Source organism: Camelus ferus, chromosome 16 (assembly GCF_009834535.1).
Source record: "Camelus ferus isolate YT-003-E chromosome 16, BCGSAC_Cfer_1.0, whole genome shotgun sequence".
Classification (NCBI taxonomy): domain Eukaryota; kingdom Metazoa; phylum Chordata; class Mammalia; order Artiodactyla; family Camelidae; genus Camelus; species Camelus ferus.
Window position 1 is genome coordinate 2,516,385 of NC_045711.1, and position 20,400 is coordinate 2,536,784.

Sequence of the window (20,400 nt, forward strand, 5' to 3'; positions counted from 1 at the left end):
TCCACTGGTGAGAGAATAGGGAATTCAAAATTGTTAACTGATCAGAGAGTCAGAAAAATCCTCAGAAGGACTTTGTTTTGTCTGGGGAAACAAGTCCCAGAAGCCAAATAAACAGTTCAGTGAACCTCTATAGAGAAAGTCACCGTAAATGTTACCTGAATTATATTCTTGCAGAAGCCCTCATGAGTGTAGACTTTGCCCCAGGTTTTATCTGCTGTTTCTGAATTTTCTGTGATGGTAAGGACATTCTGCAGTGGATAAGCCATGCCTCTGTGAGAAAAGGCATTGTAATCGTTTGGCTTTGGAATCCTCGTTCAGGAAGGATGCAGCAGGATACAGCATCAGACCTACTTTAGGAATTCTGGATTTTCAGGAGCCCTTGTCTGGGTCCTGAGTGCCGGTGGTCCCTAAGCCCTCTGGGGATGAGTCATGAGGAGGACTTTCAGAATGCTTAGGGTCACGTTCCCTTCACCAGCGTGTGGATAGCCGCGTGTGGTGGCAGAGGCTGTCGTAAAACCCTGTGAATGTCGGCCTGGGAAAACAGGTGCCCCACCCTCAGTCAGCTGAGAGCCAGTGCACGGTGAGGACAACGGGAGTTGGTGAATGTGCCACACGAGGGGCTGTTTTGCTCAGTTCCTTCGCGGCTGTGTTTAAACCTTTTGTCAAAGAGAGCAGCAGGTCCATTCATCGTGCTTAGAGGGAAGACGTTTTGTTCTCATCTGATGGGATGGAAAAGTATCCATTTTTTTTTGTGGGAGTACCAAGTGAATTTCAGAGGCTTGTGGCTAAGTCAGTAGCAGTGGCATGAAGGTAACTCTGACTGTAAGTCCAGGCTCCCCCTTCGTCGGCCTGGCATCACTGTCTGATTGTAATGTCCCTGCTGAAGATGCAAGTGAAAAATTGGCAAAAATCTGCCCATATTGATAAATAGTAGGGAGAAGACAGTGTAGTGTCCTTCGTTCAGTGTGTGAGGCAGAGCAGAGCTTTTCAGAAGTATGTCTGGTCTGCAGCTTTCTAGGGGTTTGATGAGTTGGGAGCATCTTGTCCAACCTAGAGATTGAAAGGAAATATGAAAGGTAAGAAGGATGCAAATGCGTTATTTCTTTATGTCCCAACAATGATAGCTTAGTGGAGAACCCCATATAATTCCAAATAAACATCATTTCACTTCTTTGTTACCCATTAATTCTAGGAAAAGTTATTGTGCTTATACTGAAAAGGTATCAGCACGGTGCACTCATATATGAGAACCTACAGTATGTTAGAACCTATAAACTGTGAGCACTCCCACCCACCCCTTACTTGACCTATTTGCCGTGAATGGAAAGGGCCGTGGGTGTGCAGCTACTGTGGACGCCAGATGCACAGGGGTTCTACTTCATCCCTGGAACTGGGCCTAGACAATCTCGCTCTGTTCAAAAAGGGGCAGAGATCTGGGTCCATGGAGACCAAATACTTTTTTACTAATCCCTTCCCGCTCTCATGACCCCTGACTCCATGCCCCATCTGATTTTGTACATGCTTTCTAAAAGCTTAACTCTTATGAACATAGACTGTAAGCCCCTTGAAGGCAGGGAACTTGGCACATAGAAGGCTTCCAGTAAAATTTTGTGGAATAGATGAATAAGCCAATAAATCCAGTTAAGGAATTAAAAAAACCTAGATTTTAGTTCTGTTTCTACTAGCTGTGTGCTCATGGGATTGTCACATAACCTCTCTGAGCCTCAGTTTAAGTATCAATAAAATGTAGATACCTGCCCTAGCTACCTCCCAGGGTTTTTGTGAGGCATCAACTAGAGTAATGCTTAATTTTATTCATTTCTTTATCATTCAGTAGCTTATTTTGTTCATGGGAGAAACTCAATCAGAGTGGCTGCTACGTGGTTACTTCTAATTCTGAACTAGACTTTTCAGTCCCCCGTCAGGCCTATTTCTTTCAATGTTCAGTAGAGATGATAATGTAGATTGACACAAAGAACTAAAACTACACCAGATTAGAGAATCATACTGATTTACATGGGGGCATCATCTATTATTAGCAGAAACAGGATTATGGAAAATAACCTAGACCAGAGATGACAAATAAGTTGGCGCTGGGTACCTGGAGCACTGGGATAGGAAAGATTCTGTTATCATGCCTGGGTAGAAAGGATGCCCTGCTTAATTTTTTTTTAAATTGAGATATAATTTCCATGTAACATTGTGTAAGTTTAAGGTGTACAATGTGTTAATACAATTATAATTTGCAATATGTAGGGGAGGGTATAACTCAGTGGTAGAGTGGGTGCTTAGCATGCACAAGGTCCTGGGTGCAGCCCTCAGGACCTCCATTAAATAAACAAACAAACAAACCTGATCCCCCCCCCCAAAAAAAAGCTATTAAAAAAAACCCACAATAAATTGCAATATGATTACTACAGTAGCTTTAGCTAACACCCCTATCACATCGCATAAATATCATTTCTTTTTTTGTGATGAGAATGTATAAGATCTAGTCTCTTAGCAATTTTGAAATCTATGCTACAGTATTATTGACTGTAATCACTGTGCTGTGCATTAGATCTCCAGAACGTATTCATCTTCTAGTTGCCCTCTGCTTGATTATTGTATGTGTGGTTGACATGGAACTAAAACGGGGCGGCGTGTGTCCCATCCTGGACTAGGTAATCTCAGACCATTCTCAGGGCTGTCATTCTACACAAGTGGCCAGCTTCTCTTATTTAGAAAGACTGGAGACCTCGTCTCTTTGCCTCGGTGGGTTTTGAAGATGTAGAGAAGGCACCCATCAATCTCTAGTATTCAAAGGCTGCGTCCATTCCTGGTGGGGAAACTGGATTTAAAGCAGCCATGCTGAGCCAGTGGTGTAGTGTCTGACTTAGACAGCAAAGGGAAATATGAATTTATAATCCTGTCAGGAAACTCCAGGGCAGGGAAGAAAGAAGTTCCTTTGCCAAATATTCAGACTGTTCAAGTGTGGTGGTTCCTGAGCTGTGTTGTCTGTGAGTTATCCAAGGGCAGGGATGGGGACATAGATTGTGGGCTCTGAAGCTCTTACAATTTCAGGGACCTTTAAAAAATAAAAGGATACAAATTTTAAAAATTACAAAATTGGATACAAGACCTTCTACAGGTCCCATGGATCCTGAGCTTAAGCTTTATGAATTTTACAGTAAATCCACCTCTACTTAGGGAGCTTGTTAAAAATCTTCAAAAGAAAATTCCCGGACCCACTCTGGCCATTCTGATTCATTATATCTGAGGTCCAGAAATAGGTATTTTCAGTAAATACTGTATGATGGCTGGGCTGATGTTAAGAAAACTGTAGTACAAATACCTGCCTATTTCATGACACATAAAATAACTACCCACATTTGTTTCATAACTGAAGCAGCTCCCTGTCTTCTAGGACTTACATATCAACCCGATTTTCTCCCCCTAGCAAGTGACGTTAACCATACAGAGAAGACTTTCCTTCTTGGGCTGAGAGTCAAGCTGGGATTCAGCTGCCCCAGGTTGCTGGCCCTCCTTCCTTTGCCTTCTCCACAACCACTGACATTGGCACAGCTCTCTGGCTCCCAGGCATTGACCCTGAAGGCAGAAAATGACTGGTATTAACATCAGGTATGCAACTGGTTATCTTCCAAACCTCCTGCTAGACCATTTAAAGAAAATCATCTCTTCTAAAGAACAAGAAAATACTCAGTCCTCTTGGCTCTGTCCTCCCTAGAGGATGTCCAAGTCCAGCAGAGGAGAAGAACTCGCATTTAGCAGGCAGCTCCTATGTCCTGGGGCCTTCCCCACAGAATTGCAACCTTCATTACCACTGTGAGAGGTAAATGTCATTAGTCCCATTTTAACGATGAGTCAGCTGAGGTTGGAGAAGGCAAACAACTTTCCCAAAGCCACTCAGTTAGGGAGTGTTGCTGGCAGGTGTGTCCAGACTCAAAGTCTGTGCTTTTCTCATTATGCCAACCTGACTCTGAAACAGAAAGAGGTCTTTACAGATCAAGTCCAAGGACCCAGTACATCAGCAAACTTACAGGGCATGGGACTTCAAAAATGAGAAACATGATAATGGCGACTCTGCTGAGCAACAGGGTGACCGCAATCAGAATTTTGACCACAGTGCTCCATTTCCACCTCTTCTCTAGGTTCTCATCCATGTCTAAAAGGACAGAGGAGGAGAAGAGAGAATTTGAGAGAGGGAGGAGAGCGACCCTTTGACTTGAAGGTCTCCTGGCTCACAAGACTGATAGGGGCCCAGCCTGCTTCAGAGGCAGAGCCTGAATTTCCAGTTCAGACCCAGAGTCCGGAGTTGGGTAGGCATCACCAGCTCTGCTCTAACCTCCTTTGCAGTCTCTTCCCATTGAATCACCTTCACTGGGATTTGGGATTTTTCCGTGATCAAGTAGGACCGATTCTTGCACTGCTTTCAGGACAAGGAAAGGTGTAGGTACCCAGGGGAGTCTGTCGCCAGCAGCCCTCTCAGGGTCTCTACCCATGTGCTCTGACACACATACTGTGTAGGATTAGAAAGTCACCCTTCCTATGCTCCTCTGGGCTTTAGTGGGGCATAGGAGGAACAGCGGTGAACTGGCATTGCTTTTGGGTCATAAGCCAGATTTGGAGACAAATGACTCATATGCATCTTATTATCACCAATTTCATATTTACTTTCGTGTTGGAACTGGGATGTAACCCAAGCTGGAATCTTACAGAATTTGCATCCTGGCCATTTTAGGGAGGGCTGTATGTAAAAACAGTGCAGATGAAAACATGCTCCTGGTGGTTGTCATCACTGTAGTAACTGCTTAGAGTTTAAGTGTCGTCTGTCTAGTCACGCAATGGCTGGAATTACCTACCACACCGATACAATGTACGCTGTCCCCAAATCTGATTACAAGGTTAGCTCACTTGTGTGGAGGTGAAAGATTATTAATGGTGTCAAACTACAAACATTTCTGGGACTTTCTTTATAGAGCAGCTGATTCTTTCCATTAAATATGGAGTGATTTTTTAATGCAAACTGTAACTTCTCAATGCCCAGGGAAATTCTAGGAGACCCAGCCTAATGCTGGGGCTAAAAATGTTTCTTTTTCTCTTCGTTCTTGTCTCACCCCTACTCACCCTGTACCTTGTTTCAGAGGGCTAGAAAATTCATCAATACTTGTCGTTTTCTCTCCTTCTTTATTCCCAGGAGTCATGGAGGTAGTGGTGGGGAAAGTCTCTGATGAAGCCCTCATCACTGGATAGACCTTACATTGGGAGATCCCGGTAAAAAAAGCTATCAGACAAGAAAGAAACAATGAAAGGGCGATTGAGAAAACTTGATCCTACCTCTGATTTTTCTTGGGAAAACCCCAGCTCTACTCAGCTGATATTAAACTTCTAATCGTGTTCGCATCGATCTGTCAGTAGATTTAAGGTGTGGGCCTTAATAATGCCAAAGAATAAATGAGGATAGAGATACTAATAAGAGATATGGATTAAATCAGCATGGGGCCTTTGACTAATGTAGAATCAGAGTGAAGGAGTAGAATGTAACTTGTTTGCCTGCCACTGCTCTGACACACATACTGTAATAATAATAAGGATGGAGGGTATAACACTGTTGAAAGTTTCCTTCTTTAAAAAAGATGGCTCCAAAGTCCAGGGGAGAACGTGAAGAAGCATACTTGACCTTAATGATGGCTGCCGGTCTGTCTAGTGAAGTCCCAGTCATGTCTAAGGCAATGAACTTGACAGAGGATTGGGGGGAGGGTGCTGGAGGGAGAGACCATCCAGCTTCATACACCTCTCAGTTTCATTCTTTCAGCAAATATTTAAAAATGGATAGCTAGTATGTGCCAGGGACTGCTCCGGTACTCGGGACGTATCAGTTGGATGCTTTCTAGCACGGGAACAAAGGGGAAGGAGGGTTGGGAGGAAGGCAGTGGGAAGCAGACAACAATAAGTGCAGTAAGTTTTATAGTATGTTAGAGGGGAAATTGCTATGAAAATAAAAGTAGAGCAAGGGAAGGGAAGGGAAGAGTCTGAGGGGCGTGGGTGGGTAGAGGCTGGTCTCCTGGAGAAGATGAGAATTGAGCCAAGACTCAAAAGAGGTGAGGAGATTAGCCAGGCAGATGCCTGGGGGAGTAGTGGCCTAGGCAGAAGAGTGTGTCTGGCGTGGTATAGTTTTAGAGGAAGAGCAAGGAGGCAGGTGAGACCGAAGGGGAGTGAGCAAGGGGACAGTCGTAGGAGACGAGGCCGTTTCTAAAGGAAATGGGCCCATGGCACTTTAGGCCTTGTAGGCCAGTTTGAGGACTTTGGTTTTCATTCTGTCGGAAATGGGGAGCCATTGCAAGTTTTTGAGCAGAGAAGTGATGGAATGGCTTTGTTTTTAAAGGATCAGTGGACTGCTGAGTTGGAAATAGACCCTGAGGGGCCTGGGTAGAAGCAGAGTAACCTGTTAGGAGGCTATTGGAGTCATCCAGCTCGGGGGGGGGGGGGGGGATAGCTCAGTGGTAGAGTGCGTGCTTAGCATACATGACGTCCTGGGTTCAGTCCCCAGTACCTCCATTAAAATAAATAAATAAATAAATAAATAAGCCTAATTACTTCTCCCCCCCAAAAATAAACAAACAAATATATAAAACTTTAAAAAAAGAAATTCAGGTGAGAGGTGACGATGACTCAAACAGCTGTGGAAAAGATGGAACACAGATGGATTCTGGCTGTAGTCTGGCCCCAACTTCATTTACCTCCAGAATTGATCTAACCCGATTCAGATAGTGGTTCATACTCCATTTTTAATGTCTCCTATCATTGCTCATTAAATTAAGGTCTCTAAGTCCTCCTTGCCTTTTCTAAATTACTCTCCAGGTCTTCAGTCCACGTAAAAATGACAGTTCTTTACTTCAGACACCTGTGGCCACAGTACCAGGTACTGTGCGTGAAATTACAAGGGAAGTAGTCCCTGATTTGTTTAATTGGGAAGACAGTGTTGGCAAAGAGAGGCAGAGCAGAGACAAAGAGCCAAGAGGCTCAAAAGGAAAAGCAAGGAAACTGTGTGAAGCATTTTCAGCATAGCGCAAGTCAGTTCTCTGAAATGATAGCACATGCGTTTCTGGGTCAGATGAGATGAAGATAAACAAATCTCACTTTGGACAAGTAACATAAGCTCTCTGAGTTTTGGTTTCCTTATCTGCGAGATGGTTATAATAAAATAATTCTTGCTCTATCTATTTCACAGGGGTGATGTGAAGATCAGAAACAAAATGAGAAAGCAGGTGTGAAAACACTTTGCAAACTGAGTGATAGTATGATTGAGAGAGGAGGCAGAACTTAGAGATCCTCTCTCTGCGTAGAAGAACTGTGCCCTGTAAGCCGGAGGGATAATGGTATTTCAACGTGGCACGTCTTCCCACCTCCCAGGAGCCACTGTTTCAAAGTCTACTTAATAGGCTTCATCTGTCAGTGTATTTCCAGTTCTGTGCAGCTTCTAAATTAATGTCCATCCCTGTTGGCAGCTCGTCTCTTTTACTTGTCATCTGTTAGGTAACTGAGCATTAAGGTGGAGCATGTTTGTAAATACAAGCACTCCATTCCCGTGATGATAGAATTGCAATATTTGGCTGAGGATATACGAGCCAGAATGCCCCACTTTGAGGAGAGATGCAAAAACCCAAATTTATGAAATGGATAACTTAGGAGATGATGCTTTGCTTTGTTACAAAATAATTTATTTTAAATAGGGAATATTAGGTACATTGTATTTAAATGAAAATCTAACCTTAGAGGTTATTCTGTAATAATACTAGCAGGTTGAAAGGGCTGTTTGAGAGGCCTTACATACTGCTGTTGCACATATCTAGAAATTAGACCCTCTAGTCAAATCTCCCTTTTGTAACTATGGAAACTGAGCACTGGAGACATTAAGTAACTTGTCAGAAATGATAATTAATATCAGAATAAACGCTTGTTTGATGTGATTTCTCCCGTATGCCACAGTTTCACATGGGGTAAACAGACCATAGGAATCACTTCACGCTAAACAAATTCCAAAACAATGACATTTTAAACATTTACATAGATTTGCCTAAGGAGAGGCTCATCCATTTCCTTGAGGTGCTGCTAAGCTCCACTTGCCTCCAAAGGTGTGAACTAGAAGTCAGTGCCTACCTCCAGCTCATTTTCCAGTCTCACCTTTGCCTGTTACGAGGGATCCAGTCCGCACCTTGGGTGTGGGGGCCAGGTGACAGCTTGCGGGGGCAGTGCTGCTTCTGCGGGGAGCAGCAATGACTCTCAAGTTCTTCAGAGTATGCTTGGCCTTTCGCCTCTTCTCCGAATATACAAGGTTGACTTCCACTTTGCTCTCAGAACCAAGACACTGCAGGGCAGCCACAGTCTGAGTTTGGATAAGTGTGGACCTTTTGGCTTCTGCCTGAGCTTCTGGAAGGAGAAAAGCCATATAGGAAAATGAAGCTAGTTCTTCATCTGCATGGTGCCTGGCTCACCCGCTTCCGTTCATGGCCCAGTGCTGGACTTTCTTCTCTTTTTCATCCACTTTGTCCTCAGCATGTGTCTATGGTACTGAATACAGAAGCCCTGCCTTTCCTCCATCCCGCCTTGGTCCCGTGAAGATCGGTGACTGCGGTGAATTCAGCCCAGAGAAGTGCTCACAGATGCTCTCCTCTTATGCAGAGGGGCTGCAGTGCTGCCTCCTCCTCTTCTTCACCCGTCTCTTTGATTTATGTAGTCATGCCTTACGTAACAACAGTTCATTTAAAAACGGGTTTCCTGAAAGTTTCTCAGGGGAATACATACCTTTAAAACAGGATACTTGAGATCTGGGCTCAGAATGGGGGAGACAAGCATCTTTGAAAGGTGAAAATGTTCTGGAATAGCAAAGTGGCTTTTCAGGAAGGGCCCATTCCCTACCTCGCGTTGGCACGTCTCTGATGCTTCTCATATCCTTTGGGAAGGGACCAGGCAGCTGTTCCACTTGGCGGTTGCTATCTCTGAGTTCCGCAGGGGCGGAAGAAAGGTCAGGATTTACCGGGTACTTCTTTAGAATTCTGGGCACTGGAGACAGAGATACGGAAGAATGTAGTTCCTTCTGATAAATCTTGCAACTGGGGAGATCAAATGCTTCCTCCAGAAGACTTCAAGGTATATGCAAGTGTCCATTAGCCTAGTATAAAGTACACTGGGTACCAGTCTATTATCCTTAGGGGAAAAAAAGCTGAAAGAGTTAACTAAGTTCATGGAAGACTAACCAACTTATTCCCTCAAACACTGCTTATTATCTTTTCTTCCTATTCCATCTATGTCCTCGTATTAAAACTTTGGGAAGTTTATTAAGTGTAACATTGGACAAGGTATGTCTCCAGGTTTCCGTGGAAGTGTAAGTTCATAGTTATTTGTGGTTTGGGGCAAATAATTCCCAGGGTGATGTGAGTTTTCTTCATATGTTAAATTTGTTACTGTTGCACCTCATGCTGTTTGGCCTTAACTCTGGTGAGTTAGTTTTAGAGATGAGGTGTTTAGGACACTTTTAAAAAATCATGTTTTAAGTAAAGTTATCAAAGAGCAGCAGAAGGTGCCATTCCACCCCCTCACTACCCTTTCTCTCAGCCCTTCCCACCCAAGAGCATGCCTATCTATTTGGAAGTGACACTTTGAAAAAGGAAGACAACATCTTATGAGGGCTTCTGAATTTGGGAGTCTTAGGTGATGACAATACTGAAACTGTGACAGCGCCTTCTAGGAAAGAAATCCATCTAACGGTGAAAGGAATTTTAAAATTAGTTACATGAATAAAACAGAAGAATGCATCACATTCTCTGAAGACTTCTCACCATGAAACAGCTGTTTTGCTGGGTTGAATAAGTTGCAGTCCTGTTTAAAGGCAAGAGGATACGGGGGTGACTGGAAGGCATCACCTACTGATACTGGCTGTTATTTCTGTCTGACCCCCAAACGCTTTCTAGGCCTCTCTTCAGATTTCCCAGTAGACTAGACTGGAGAAGTATTTACCTTTCTTGTCAGCATCATAGGAGGTAATGATTAGACTGAAAACCAAGATGGTATCCATGTTGGCTTAGCACATTCTCCTTGCAGAGACAGTATGCTGTGGGTCTCATAACCTGACTCTCACTGCTTTCACTGCTCTGGAACCAAGGCTGACCCTGGGAGAATCTGGCTCCACCCTAATTATTTTGCCACTTATTTCCTGAAGACCTTATTGGAGCTTATTGGCAGGAGGACCAAGTTTGCTTGTCAATGATTGATTCGGAAAGTCTTCTCCTAACTTCACTGCTGGTGCCGACATAAGGAACTGTAATTACCTTGAGGTTTCCCCGGAAGAAAGCGCATAAGCACCCAGTGAGATGCTTTATAAATACTTGCGGATAGACACGTGGACATTCACTTGCATGTTCATTGACTAAGGCATGTCGGTTTATACACCGTTACAAAGAGATGGAGAGATTTCCATTAAGGAAAGTGATTTCTTGACTAGAGTAGGAAACCAGAATTGAGTGAGTCAGTAAGTCACATGGGAGAGGGCACTGGACTGGGCATCAACAGAACTGGGTTCTCGTTCGGGCCCTGTTGTTAAGCGTATCATCATAAGAAAATTGCCTGACTCCTCTGGACCTCAATTTTTCTCCTCTGTAAATGGAGTGTTCCATCCCAGTGACCTCTAGAATTCATTCGCAGTTCTATGCATAAACTTACATTAGCACAGACATACTTGTCTGATTTTGCACATTTTCACACTCCTGAATAGTGAAGTGGGTGTAGGTAGACCACATTCCTACAACGGTTGGGCTGAGAGGTTGTGAGGAAGAGCAGAAGACGCCAGGTGAGGGATCCTGTCTGTGGTTTGGGAGGGCTTTCCTAGACAGGTAACAGCTTGTAGAAGTTTTTTCTAAAATTGTGTCTTTTAGTAAAGATAGGACATCTCATCTAATACTCGGCTGACTTAGTGATAGCACAGCTAGGTGGGTCACAAGGCAGAAGTGATGATCTCCTCAGACCCTCTGCCTAAAGCCAGAGCCTCTGTGGTCTCTCTGCCCGCTGTGAACGTACTCCACTGGCACCACCATCGGTCTGGCTATGCCTAAGAAGGTTCTCGAGGCTGATGCTCTGATAATAGACCCACAACTGTTTCTCTACTACTTGATTCAAGGGACTTTCCATGAGGGAGTGCCTGAGATGTGAGTCAAATCATACTTTAAATATTGCCCTGTTACCTGACATTTTAATTCAGGTTGAAATCTGGCTAAGTGGAGCATCAAGGGAAATCTTGGTGGGAAACAGGAAGGAGAGAGAGATCACTGAGAGACAGCGTGTTGCCTGAGATGTGGAAGGAGGAGAGGATGTGCTGAACGTCCAGCCACGGTGCCTTCCAGCCCTTCATTCCACAAGTCTTTATTATGGGCCTACTGTGTGCCAGACACCATTCTAGCAGTGAGCACCAGCACATCTGCATTCACGTGAAACGATGGGAAGTAGTTGAGAATAAAATAGTACAGATGGCTAATAAATGATATATAAATACACATGCAAGAGAATTAAAGGTTGTGATCATTGTCGCAAAGCAGCAAACAGGGTGATGAGGTGAAGGAGCCCTGGCAGAGGCCACTTGAAGTAGGGTGGTCATGGAGGACTTCTCTGAGGAGGTGACATTTGAGCTAAGAGAACCAGGGGAGTTGGTGTCCTCGAAGCCAAGAAAGGAGAGTATTTCCAGGAAGGGATGGTCAGCAGGTTGACTGCTGAGAAATGTGTCTAGTGAGGACAGAACATCCACTGGACTTGGCAGTTCTGCGAGAGCAGTTCCACTGGAGTCGGGGAAGTAGGAGGGGCTGAGAGGGAACTAGAGGTGATAAAAGTGTAGGGCATCTTTTTAAGACATTTTGCTATGGAAAGGAGCCAAGAAGTGAAGCCAGCCGAGTAGAGGGAACATACATGCCTCAAATCTTCATGGTCCAGAGCAGCGTTGTCTCGTTACTTTTTCCTTCTGCAGTTCCCTGATTCTCTTAGCAGGGCAAGGTGGGTGGAGAATAAGGGGGCTCCATTACCCTTCCTAGGTTTCATGATTTTTGCTTACTATTTCCTTAACATGATGGCATGGTTCTCTGCTCCCTTTTGGTATCAGACACTTCCCCCTTTTGCTCTGTCTTAAGTTTTCTATAGACTAGTTTCTGGATGCGATGCCTCGTTACAGCGCTGCCACCTTGCAACCGGGGAGGGAAAGGCTCTGAGCGCTAGTCTCATCGTGTGTCACAAGGGGGCAGAAGAGCTCACTCTTCCCGAAAGAGACCTTGTGCTTGGACAAAGACGAAGCAAGAGTTTTCTCTGGCCGATCTCAGGCCCTTCCCAAAAGTCAGCCTGCATGTCAGAGCAGCCACACTGTGGGGTACTGAGAAGCGAGAGAGCTTCGTTAACGAGTCAAAATATCTAGTTTTAGGAAAATAGACCCAGAACTGTTTCTCTACCACTTGACATTTTGACTGGTTTTCTAAGTGTCTGCCGTCTTTGTGGAGGAGAGGATTTCTGTTCTGATCTCGTTTCCCCACAACGAAACTTTCAAATTTAGGAGCGAAAAAAGCTGTGAGTTTTATGGTGTGTGCAGATGAAAGATGTGACTCTGGAAGATAGTAGGAAACCCCAACTGACGGGTGAAGCAGGGTGGGTCTGTGGGAGGAGTGCTTGACAAGAAGCCAGGAGGCTTACCTTCGGTTCTAGGTCTGGGCTCTGCAGTTGATGGAATCACTTTGTCACTTACCTTCTCTGGCCTCTGTTCCAGTTTCTTTCCTTCTTTCCTTCTTTCTTTCTGTTAATGGAGGTACTGGGAATTGAACCCAGGACCTTGTGCATGCTAAACATGCACTCTACCACTGAGCTATACCCCCCATGCCTGTTTCAGTTTCTTTAATGAGGTTGGACAAGATGGTTTCCAACTCTAAAATGATTATTTCAATGCCTCGCTCTGCTGCCCTTTCTTTTAAGGGTGTATTTTTTTTTATTTGTTTGTTTGGCTTCATTTTAAATTCTTTTATCATGGAATATGGCATACATGTAGAAGAGTATATAGAATCCTTTACCCTTACTTGGGAGGGAGCAAGTAAACAGGAGAAGTGGCTGTGGCCTGAGCAGCTGAGAACCAATCAAAGGGTTGGCACTGCGAGGGTTTGCCCGGCCCTGCTCAGTCCCATGGTTGTACCACGTTGAAAAGGCAATTTGGCCCCTTTGGGACAACAGGAACTTTCATCTCCTGCAGATGGGAATGTAAATGGGGACAGCCTGTTAGAAGACAGCTTGGCGTTAATCAGTGAAGCTGAATATACCCTGCATACCCTGCAACCCATCTCCCACCTCTGGATTTATACCCTGGAAGAACTTCCACATGTGCCCTAGGAGCATTGTTCATTATGGGCCCAAACTTGAAACAATCCAGTGTCTCTCAGCAGTAGAATGGATATAATAATACAATGAAATATTATAAAACAGTGAGAATGAACAAACTATTGCTATGTGAAGCGGCATGGATGAATTTTACAGACATAATGTTGAGCAAAAACAAAAAAGCCAGGCACAAAAGAATGTGTTTCCTGTTACATAAAGTTCAAAAATAGGCAAAACTCATTTGTGGTGGTAAAAATCTGGGTAATAGTTACTCCTGACTGTGGGAAGTGACTAGGAGATGATGTAAAGAGAGATGTATCCACTTTGTGTTACATGTAATAAAAAATTCACTTTAAAATCCATTTATACAAGTTCAAGAGCAGATAGAATTTTAAAAATTGTTTTTAGTGATAACATGTACAGATAGTACAGAATGAACAATGCTCCTGGGGCACATGTGGAAGTTCTTCCAGGGTATAAATCCAGAGGTGGGAGCTGGGTTGCAGGGTATGCAGGGTATATTCAGCTTCACTGATTAACGCCAAGCTGTTTTCTAACAGGCTGTCCCCATTTACACTCCCATCTGCAGGAGATGAAAGTTCCTGTTGTCCCAAAGGGGCCAAATTGCCTTTTCAACGTGGTACAATCATGGGACTGAGCAGGGCCGGGCAAACCCTCGCAGTGCCAACCCTTTGATTGGTTCTCAGCTGCTCAGGCCACAGCCACTTCTCCTGTTTACTTGCTCCCTCCCAAGTAAGGGTAAAGGATTCAGATTAACCCTAGGTCCCAGATCACATGCTCTGTTACCCTGGGACTATTGCTCGGAGTGGGATGGGGTGGTGAGTTTAATAACGTAAATCATTCCTGAATCAAGGGAATCTACAGAGGATATTTCATTCTTATATGGAACACTAGTGGGAAACAGAAAGAGGCACAGAGAGAAAAGGGGAAGTAATATTTTCAGTGTGTCTACCATATTCCAGGTTTTGGGTCGAAACTCAACATTTTGCTTATCACATCTAATCCAAAACACAACCTTACAAGGTAGGTATTGTATTTCAGTTTTGTTGAGAAGAAAACTGAGGCTCAGAAAGGGGGTCATTTGCCCAAGGTCCTGGAGCTAATTAGTGACAGAGCAAGGATTTAGAGCCTGGTCTACCCGATTAAAGAGCTCAAGCTCTCCACAGTGCAGAAGCTAGAGAAGGCAATGCCCCTGCTGCTCTGTTGGCTAAGATCGCCAACACCAAGACCCACTTCTTCTCGGGTCTGCGTGCTGTATTCACCCGCAGAACTGTGCTAGTCAATTGAGATGACTACCTCATTCACTGATTTAAATTGTATTTTATTTTCATTCATTTCTTTGGTTTCCTCTATCCTTTCTTCTTCCTTTTCGTGTTCATAAAGAAATTGGGGCACATCAGCATAGCAGGGCCACTGGTAAGACTTGTGTTGAGGAGATAGCTTTCTACCCGCTAGTCTAGCATTTTAACCAGAGGTGAGATTTAAAAAGACAGGGACACTGAAATCTTCTGGTCCAAGTTATGATATAGGAAAACCTTAAAACTGAAGGAATGAAAAGGATGAGAAGAAGTTGAGCAGTGGCTCAGTTTCTTAAAAGTAAAGACTCTGCAAAAATTATTAGTGTTGTATTTTATTATTTACTGTGCTTCATATATAATAATAGCAGTGGAGAGTGAGGATATTTGTTTGGGGTAGACAGGGGAGGCCTAAACATGTAGCAGGAAAAAGCAGAGTCAGACCTGGGAGAAAGCCTGGAGAAGCCTGAAGGGAGGGTGAGGGCAGGAGAAGGGAGTAATCTCCAGGAGCACTCATGGGCTTGCAGGAGAGGAGAAGATTGCAAAGCTGAGCAATATGAAATGTCAGAATCCCAAGAGTGGGCAAGGCCTAAACAAGTCATCTTGTCCACTTTCGCACCTTCATATAAAAAGTGCCTTTAAACTTTCTCTAGGTTTGTCGTTGTGAGGTATATAGGACTTAGAAAGGGATTAAAAAAAAAAGATACTGGAGGTGTCATGTAAGAAGCAGCTAAGCTTTGGTGACTGCCAGTTACAGATTGTACAGATAGAGACTGGAAGTGTCTGGGATTGGTTAACAAGGAGGGAGGGAGAGCTGAAATGCCTTGTGAAAACCCAAGTGTCCATGTGAAAACATTGTGGGGAGTTCCTCCCCCCATGAACACTGTCCTTCATTGTGAAATCCTACCTTTCATCATCAGGACCAGACTTATAAAGTGGCCTCCCTGAGGACATTTTCTGACCTTGCTGTGTGAAGTTCCCTCAGACTCTTAACTGTGGACAAACCTGAATGGTGGAGCAGAGCAAAAGAACACAGTGTTCTGATAAAGCCTTCATGTCTTTTTCCCTTATCTCACGACTGAAGCCTCAATTCTGGTCAAGGCACTTTCTTGATGAAGTCTGTCCATCTGTAAAGCAGCTAAGTATCCTACTGGAGGATTTGCCTCCCAGAAGCGACGTGGAAACGGACAAGCAAGTGTTTGGAGCACAGTGAGAGGTACAGAGCTGGTCTTTATTTCAGTCAAGGAAGCCTTTACTAATATCTCTACCTAGCTATCGAGGGGAGGACCAAACTATAAGAAATACTCTCCACTTTTATGATTATGAAAATTTAGCCGGGGAGAGCTAAAACCAACACACACACACACAAACTTTTCGCCTAATAAATAACTTCACAGCTGAACCACGTGGTGGTGGCCAGATTGCTACAAGAATTCAGAGGAAAGATAAATCAGGAGAACCTGGAGAAATAAAAGAGAGATTCTTAGAGAAAATAGGACTCCTAAGGACTAGAAAAATTCAGAAAATTAGGAAGGAGGAAGAACAAGTTTGCCAGCATAAGAAAAGGTAAGAATAAGCATGGCAAGGACTGGAAGCCAGATTCGAAAATATGTTATATAGTGGGGGCCTGTGAGAAATAACATCCCAGTATATCCTCTATCCTCTGTCCCAAAGGTTGATCACTGACTTTGTCACTTAAAGAATTTGGATCCATGGCCAGACAGCCACCGGGACAGGGTGCTCTTCATGGGTCCATTTTCTATTAAGGTACTTTCTTTCCTCCCTTGGTTCAACTTAGGCCTGATCTGATGGAACTTCCTGCATAGGAAATGCAGGTGTAGGATGCGTTGCTCTTTAACAGAGACACTGGCGGCAAAGAGGGGAACAATAATGATAAATCCTAAACTATTGTTCTTAAACTTCAGGGTAAATAATTACTGCTTTAAAAAAAAGTCTGCAGTGGGGCTGGGAACCTGTATTATTATTTTTTTAATAAGTATTTTTTTGATGGGGGAGGGGAGGTAATTAAGTTTATTTATTTATTTCAAATGGAGGTACTGAGGATTGAACCCAGGGCCTTATGCATGCTAGGCATGCACTCTACCACTGAGCTATACCCTCCCCACTCTGGGAGTCTGTATTTTAAACAAGCAGGTGGTCAGTGGGACATACTCTGAGAAACACTATCATAAACTAGAATGACAATGCAGTGCCAAAATGTCCTGGACAGTGACACACTTACTGTTTATGTATTTCTGGGCTTACTCATTTTTGAGAATTTATCCTCTCCTAAAACTTACATGGTTATCATTTAAGGAGTAAGATGTAGACACTATTTTTGGTGCTTAGTTTTGTCTTCTCAGCTAGACTGTAATTATCTTAAAGACAGGCACCCCCCTCAGACTTTCCTTATTTTTCCCCACAGTAGGGTGAGAGACCATCTTTAAGGCTGGAAGGTAGGTAGAATCCTTTGGAAAAAAATCCCTAATACCTGTATATAGTCATCTTGAAAAACCTGGAAGCCATTTGATATGTGGGACCTCTCATTCGTTTTCTTGGGCCGCTGTAGTAGGGGAGCACAGACTGCGTGGCTTAAACAATAGACATTTATTTCTTCACAGTTCTAGCGGCTGTAAGTCCAAGATTAAGGTGTCATTCTTCTGAGGCTTGTCTCTTTGGCTTGTACATGGTCATTTTCTCCAGCCTAACAGCCACAATTCTGGTAAGTGCTTCATCAATTGTGATTCACAGATTGTCTTCCCTTCATGTGTATCTGTGTCCTAATCTCCTCTTCTTATAAGGACACCAGTCATTTGGAACTAGGGCCTACCTAATGACCTCATTTTAATTTTATTTCCTCTTTAAAGATCCTAATATACTCACATTCTGAGGCCTGGGGCTTGGGCTTCAACATATAAATTTTAGAACACAATTAAGCCCATTACAACCATCTAGTTTCAGCTTCTAGAGATGTATTACTGACTCCCTTCTCCTACACCTGTTTGACTTGTATAGTAAGTTCTCTCCACCCTTTAGCTCTCCTCCTCCACTTCTTAAACTTGTGTGGCAAGAATTCGTGGAACAGCTCAAAAGAGTGTGTAGCAGCGTTGCGCAGGTTGTGACATGCACCAAACAAAAGGATGCTTGAAGCTGTTGAAATTCCAGGTGTATTGTCTTAAAGATATAGCTTTCTGCCCAGCTGTCTTCACATTTGATGATAATAATTAGAATTAGTGTATTCTACGTAAGTGGTCTTGGTGTATCCTAACTTATCCTTCATTTTCTTTCTCTGTAGTTCTTTCTTTAGGCCTTTCCTTGGCTAGTTCTTTAAAGAGCTCAGTTACTTCAAGTGTTCAATGAGGTCAAAAGCAGGACATGTAAGGGCTTGCTGAATTTCACATAAGGACAGTTTTTGGTTTTGCAGTGCTCCTAAGGCTGATAAACAGCAACATCACTAAGAAAGAACCTAATATAAGTAATAGGAATTAGAAAATGTAGATAAAAAATAAAAAGGGCAACCTCAAGATTTTTAGTTCCTTCCAAAGTTACTACCTTTATACCAGTTTCATAGTGCACTATTAGGGAGAAGCAGATTCCCTCTTCCCAGGCCTTTTTTCCAGTCAGTCAAGTTAAACATCTTGTTAAACTGTGAGGTTGTTCTCAATTATCTTTATGTTTTGATTTCCTTCTTGGTTCAACTATTCTACTGACAGATGTATCTAATGGCAGTTACTGTGAAATATGGCTCACTGCTCCGTGAAGTCCACATCTTCTTTTTTTTCAAAATTTTTTTTTTGCAAAGTGGATTTCCGATGTAACCACCTAGTTTTCTTTTGTTGTATTTTAATTAATTAATTAATTAATTAATTAATTAATTAATCTTTTAGGATTTGGGGGGGTAATTAGGTTTATTTATTTTAAGAGGAGGCACTGGGAATTGAACCCAGGACCCTGTGCATGCTAAGCATGTGCTCTGCTACTTGAGCTGTACCCTCCCCTCACATCTTTCTAAATGTCTGTTTTCAGTCCCTATTATTTTAAAGTAGGTCGGTAAACTCTTGGAGAAGCCACCACCTCGCGGTTTGATGAGGGCTCCTAGATGAACACTTCCTTGCTGACCAATCTTCCTGTCTTCCTGCTTCTGCTTCAGCCCAAGAACTATTACCTCAGGTGTGCACTTCTTCCCTATTGACTTTTTGCCCTCTGGCATAGAACTTTTTCCCATCTGCCTCTGTTCCTCTCTTGGCCTTTACCACAAACTTGTGTAAGGATCCGAAAAGTACTCTGGGTGGGGTTGGAAGGGGTTCGACTCACTCATTCTTCTGAAGTGCAATTTTCTTTCTCTCTCTCTCGCCCAACAGTAGTATTACATGTTAGGACTCTTTACAGTTACTTTTAATCTTCAACACACAGCTACCATGAAACTCTTGTTATAAAATAACTGGCCAAACTAAAGAAATTGGTTGGCTTCTTGTCAAAGTCTAGGTGTAACCACAGTGGAGAATGGCAGCCACGCTCCACTGGGAGAAGTCAGGAATTTACTGCCATCTGTTTTCCCTGCTCGGGGCAGGAAGAGAAGCCTGTTCTTTGGCACACGGCCCTTCTTACTGAGCTTCCTTCATGGGGGCGTCCCCTCTGTGCTCCAGGATCCAGCACCTCAGACTCCTTTGGGGTGGGTGAGCCGAGCGAGGCTGGCCATGTGGTCCCAGAACAGGGGTTAGTTAGCCTGCACTAACTTGGAAACCAGCCTGTGTGATCCTGGGCAACTCGTGTACGCAACATCCACCTCTTGGGGGCGTTAGGACAGAACACGGTAAGGTCCTCACTGGGCCCGCACACCGCCAGCCCCACTCAGTCCTGCTCAGTTCGGGGCTCCCTTCCCGGGCCGCAGGCTGCTGGGCCCAGCCCCTCACTTTCCGCGGCCCGGGCGCCTATCTCTCCGATGGGAGGTGCGTGTGGGGCCACTCCCCCGTTCCCCTGTCCGCCGGGAGGGGGAGCCGGACGGCCGGCCCTGCACCGCCCCCGGAGAAAGGGCCCGCGGCCTCCCGGGACCCGCCCGCCCTCTAGCCGCTCGGCCCCGAATGGCAGAGCGGTGCTCGGACCATCCGCATCGCCTCACGTCGCCCCGCCCCGCGCCGCCCTCCCATTGGCTGTCGTCCGGCCCTCGAGGCCCGCGCCTGGCCACGCCGCGGGCCAGACCGCGCCGCAGCGGGGAGCGGGGTCGGAGGTGAACGGCCTGGAGTAACCCCGGACGTAGTCACCTCATGGAGCTCGCCGGCTGAGGTGGGAGCGGGGGCGGGGTGGGGCGGGGCCGACGCCGTGAAGCCCCGCCCCTCCCCGTGTGCCGGGCCGGCCTGGTGCTGCGCGCCTGTCAGCCATCGCCGGAGCTGCCGGCGTCTCCTCCCGCCCAGTACCGCCTCCGCGCAGGGGCTCCGGGACCGCCGGACTGCGGACGCTGCCGTCTTGAGGTGAGGGGAGGGCCGCCCCGGAACCTGCGATCCCAGACGAGGGGAGGCTGTGGCCCAGGGAGGGGAGGCGGCAGCAGGGGGCCGCCTCCCATCTTCCGCCCGCACGCGGCCGGGGCTCCATCCCGTCCGGACCCCGTACCTGGCAGCCCAGAGCTCCCTGCAGCTCTGGGGCCTTGAGTTCCCCTGGGGGGACGCGGAGGGGCCTGGGGTCTCCCGGCGTGGGA

The 20,400-nt window shown here is 45.0% G+C and overlaps 2 protein-coding genes across 8 annotated transcripts in view; one reads left to right on the top strand and one right to left on the bottom strand.

The window, feature by feature from the left end:
• Positions 1 to 20,400, top strand: part of ACACA (acetyl-CoA carboxylase alpha) — a 256,134-nt gene that overhangs the window by 13,480 nt on the left and 222,254 nt on the right. For 2 of the 7 annotated variants that reach the window (XM_032498300.1, XM_014559180.2), the window contains exon 1: positions 15,660 to 15,924. The exons of 1 other annotated variant lie outside the window; for it this stretch is intronic. The gene's annotated coding sequence lies outside the window, so the exon portion shown is untranslated. Of the gene's footprint in view, positions 1 to 15,659; positions 15,925 to 16,154; positions 16,275 to 17,329; positions 17,431 to 19,994; positions 20,177 to 20,400 lie in introns of those variants that run through there. 4 more of the 7 variants (XM_014559162.2, XM_032498304.1, XM_032498303.1 and 1 more) reach the window with 4 other exon arrangements.
• C16H17orf78 (chromosome 16 C17orf78 homolog) lies at positions 3,441 to 11,223 on the bottom strand. Its single transcript, XM_014559189.2, has 5 exons — positions 10,018 to 11,223; positions 9,472 to 9,495; positions 8,920 to 8,982; positions 8,185 to 8,430; positions 3,441 to 3,588 (listed from the first exon to the last, which is right to left on the bottom strand). Exons 1-5 carry the CDS (start codon positions 10,073 to 10,075, stop codon positions 3,500 to 3,502), a joined length of 480 nt encoding a protein of 159 aa, XP_014414675.2. The 5' UTR covers positions 10,076 to 11,223; the 3' UTR covers positions 3,441 to 3,499.

Excerpts from the sequence above, each read along its gene's own strand:
- C16H17orf78 (XM_014559189.2), bottom strand. The coding sequence starts at position 10,075 with ATGGATACCATCTTGGTTTTCAGTCTAATCATTACCTCCTATGATGCT. Across the intron at positions 9,496-10,017 it reads CTATGATGCTGACAAGAAAG|AGTTAAGGCCAAACAGCATG; the intron begins GTAAATACTTCT and ends CTAACTCACCAG. Across the intron at positions 3,589-8,184 it reads ATCCCTCGTAACAGGCAAAG|GGTCAATGCCTGGGAGCCAG; the intron begins GTGAGACTGGAA and ends TTCTGCCTTCAG.